The sequence below is a fragment of the Oncorhynchus clarkii genome, chromosome 18 (assembly GCF_045791955.1).
Source record: "Oncorhynchus clarkii lewisi isolate Uvic-CL-2024 chromosome 18, UVic_Ocla_1.0, whole genome shotgun sequence".
NCBI classification, from domain to species: domain Eukaryota; kingdom Metazoa; phylum Chordata; class Actinopteri; order Salmoniformes; family Salmonidae; genus Oncorhynchus; species Oncorhynchus clarkii.
In genome coordinates this window covers 4,453,641-4,456,469 of record NC_092164.1, presented here as the reverse complement: position 1 = coordinate 4,456,469, position 2,829 = coordinate 4,453,641, and the positions used below count along the sequence as shown (strand labels likewise).

Genomic DNA, 2,829 nt, shown 5'->3' with positions numbered 1-2,829 from the left:
GGGTCCTTCTCAGACCAGACCAACGTTCTGGAGTGTGAATGGGTCCTTCTCAGACCAGACCAACGCTCTGGAGTGTGAATGGGTCCTTCTCAGACCAGACCAACGTTCTGGAGTGTGAATGTGTCCTTCTCAGACCAGACCAACGTTCTGGAGTGTGAATGGGTCCTTTGAGGACCAGACCAACGTTCTGGAGTGTGAATGGGTCCTTTGAGGACCAGACCAACGTTCTGGAGTGTGAATGGGTCCTTCTCAGACCAGACCAACGTTCTGGAGTGTGAATGGGTCCTTTGAGGACCAGACCAACGTTCTGGAGTGTGAATGGGTCCTTTGAGGACCAGAACAATCCTGTCTCTCAGCTCAGCCCCACGCGCACAAACTCCTCAGTCTTCAACCCATTCAGGGTCTCAGTGAGTCAGTCTTCAACCCATTCAGGGTCTCAGTGAGTCAGTCTTCAACCCATTCAGGGTCTCAGTGAGTCAGTCTTCAACCCATTCAGGGTCTCAGTGAGTCAGTCTTCAACCCATTCAGGGTCTCAGTGAGTCAGTCTTCAACCCATTCAGGGTCTCAGTGAGTCAGTCTTCAACCCATTCAGGGTGTCAGTGAGTCAGTCCTCAACCCATTCAGGGTCTCAGTGAGTCAGTCTTCAACCCATTCAGGGTCTCAGTGAGTCAGTCTTCAACCCATTCAGGGTCTCAGTGAGTCAGTCTTCGTTCCACATACAGCTGTTTTCTCTGACAACACTGCAACAATAGAGTTTCTACATCTGAAAACAAGGCTGGTCCAACTGGGGCCATCATGGAGTTACAGTCAAAACCATCCATCTTGTGTCTCCCTCCTCTCTCTCTCTCTCTCTCCTGTCTCCCTCCTCTCTATATCTCCTGTCTCTCTCTCTCCCGTCTCTCTCTCCTGTCCTCCCCACTGCCCATGAACCCATGTTTTGATTCCCATTGTCAAGAACTCCCTAAAAATCTGGTCCCAGTTCTGAAGACACTTTATCCTTAAACAAGCTGCTTCTCTCCATGAACATCCAATCATCTCTTCCCAGCGTCGCAGATTGACACGGCGTTCCAGTTCTGACATAGGAACGGTCTGGTGTTATTTTTGTGACCTATTCGTTGATAACACATTGGTCTCATTCCATACTCTGAGGGTTGACCATAATTATCCCAATACCCACTTTATTAGATACCTGCAAACTGGCAGCTTTGCCCCCCAAAAAATGTCCCTTCATTTCCACTGGAGCCCACTAAGTGTCTAGTCAAGAGGTGCTTAGATCTTAACCCGTATCTGAAGGGCACAATCTCCAGATTATACAACATAATACAGAACATTAACCCGCCTCCCTTGGCAAATACAACCTCTACATGGGAGCCAGGCATGGGTGGTGAGCTACCTGATGATATATGACAGACATGGGTGGTCAGCTACCCGATGACATATGACAGCACGGTACTGACATCATTTAGCATAAGGCATGGGTGGTCAGCTACCCAATGATATACAGTGGGGCAAAAAAGTATTTAGTCAGCCACCAATTGTGCAAGTTCTCCCACTTAAGAAGATGAGAGGCCTGTAATTTTCATCATAGGTACACTTCAACTATGACAGACAAAATGAGAGAAAAAAATCAAGAAAATCACATTGTAGGATTTTTTATGAATTTATTTGCAAATTATGGTGGAAAATAATTCACTATAGTATTAACTGGTACAGTAACCTTAGTAACCTGACCAATTCACTATAGTGTTAACTGGTACAGTAACCTGTAGGGAGGGAGGGAGGGAAGTAAGGAAGGAAGGAAGGAAGGAAGTAAGGAAGGAAGGAAGGAAGTAAGGAAGTAAGGAAGTAAGGAAGTAAGGAAGTAAGGAAGTAAGGAAGGAAGTAAGGAAGGAAGGAAGGAAGGAAGGAAGGAAGGAAGGAAGGAAGGAAGGAAGGAAGGAAGTAAGGAAGGAAGGAAGGAAGGAAGGAAGTAAGGAAGTAAGGAAGTAAGGAAGTAAGGAAGTAAGGAAGGAAGGAAGGAAGTAAGGAAGGAAGGAAGGAAGGAAGGAGAGGGAATGAGGGGGTGAGGGTTGTACTGTTTTTCTGTTCTCATGTCTGTAAAATCTGTAAATAAAGTACAGAAAACAGCAAGGCAACAATAAAGGGTTTTCACAGCTGATAAGGTCCATCAGCCTCGTTGAAGTGCCACAAGCAACACACACATTAAACCTTACAAAGTGGTTTATTTATGGACATTTTGCAGACAGAAACATAACATTTGATCGATACCATTTCAAACATCCGCCCAGACAGAGGATAACGTGGTTTTGATCAACAAGAGTATAATCCGTGGTAGTGTTTAATCAACAACAGAAACAACAGGGGTGTCTTCAGTCAGAAATATAACAAATAGAGGGAACAGCCTATTCTACCTGACCAGGACATCGTGTCTGAAAGTTCCACAACGTCATCATACTGAACATGGCTGTAGGCAAGCTACTCTTCGACCGATGGCGGTGGGGAGAGTTTGAGCTGGAAGTTCTCGCTGTGGAATATACTTCCTGTTCCTGGTTGGGAGGGGTTTAGGAGGCCCGCCTTCTCGTTGCCATGGCAGTGGGAGATTTCCGACAGGATGGCCAACTGGAGGACAAGACCAGACATGATAACGATCAGAGAGATGATGCATGGGATTAGTGTCAGGGTAAAAAACTGGTGAGGGATAGGAAAATAAAGAGACAGAGACACAGAGAGACAGAGAGACACAGAGAGACACAGAGAGACACAGAGAGAGACAGAGAGAGACAGAGAGAGACAGAGAGACAGAGAGACAGAGACACAGAGAGAGAGACA

The 2,829-nt window shown here is 46.1% G+C and overlaps 1 protein-coding gene across 1 annotated transcript in view; it reads right to left on the bottom strand.

The window, feature by feature from the left end:
- Positions 1-2,202: 2,202 nt before the first annotated feature.
- Positions 2,203-2,829, bottom strand: part of LOC139372237 (vacuolar protein sorting-associated protein 8 homolog) — a 55,579-nt gene continuing 54,952 nt past the window's right edge. Inside the window, exon 12 of the mRNA XM_071111998.1 lies at positions 2,203-2,619. Within this exon, the coding sequence (XP_070968099.1) occupies positions 2,476-2,619 (144 nt within the window). The 3' untranslated portion in view covers positions 2,203-2,475. The remainder of the gene's footprint in view (positions 2,620-2,829) is intronic.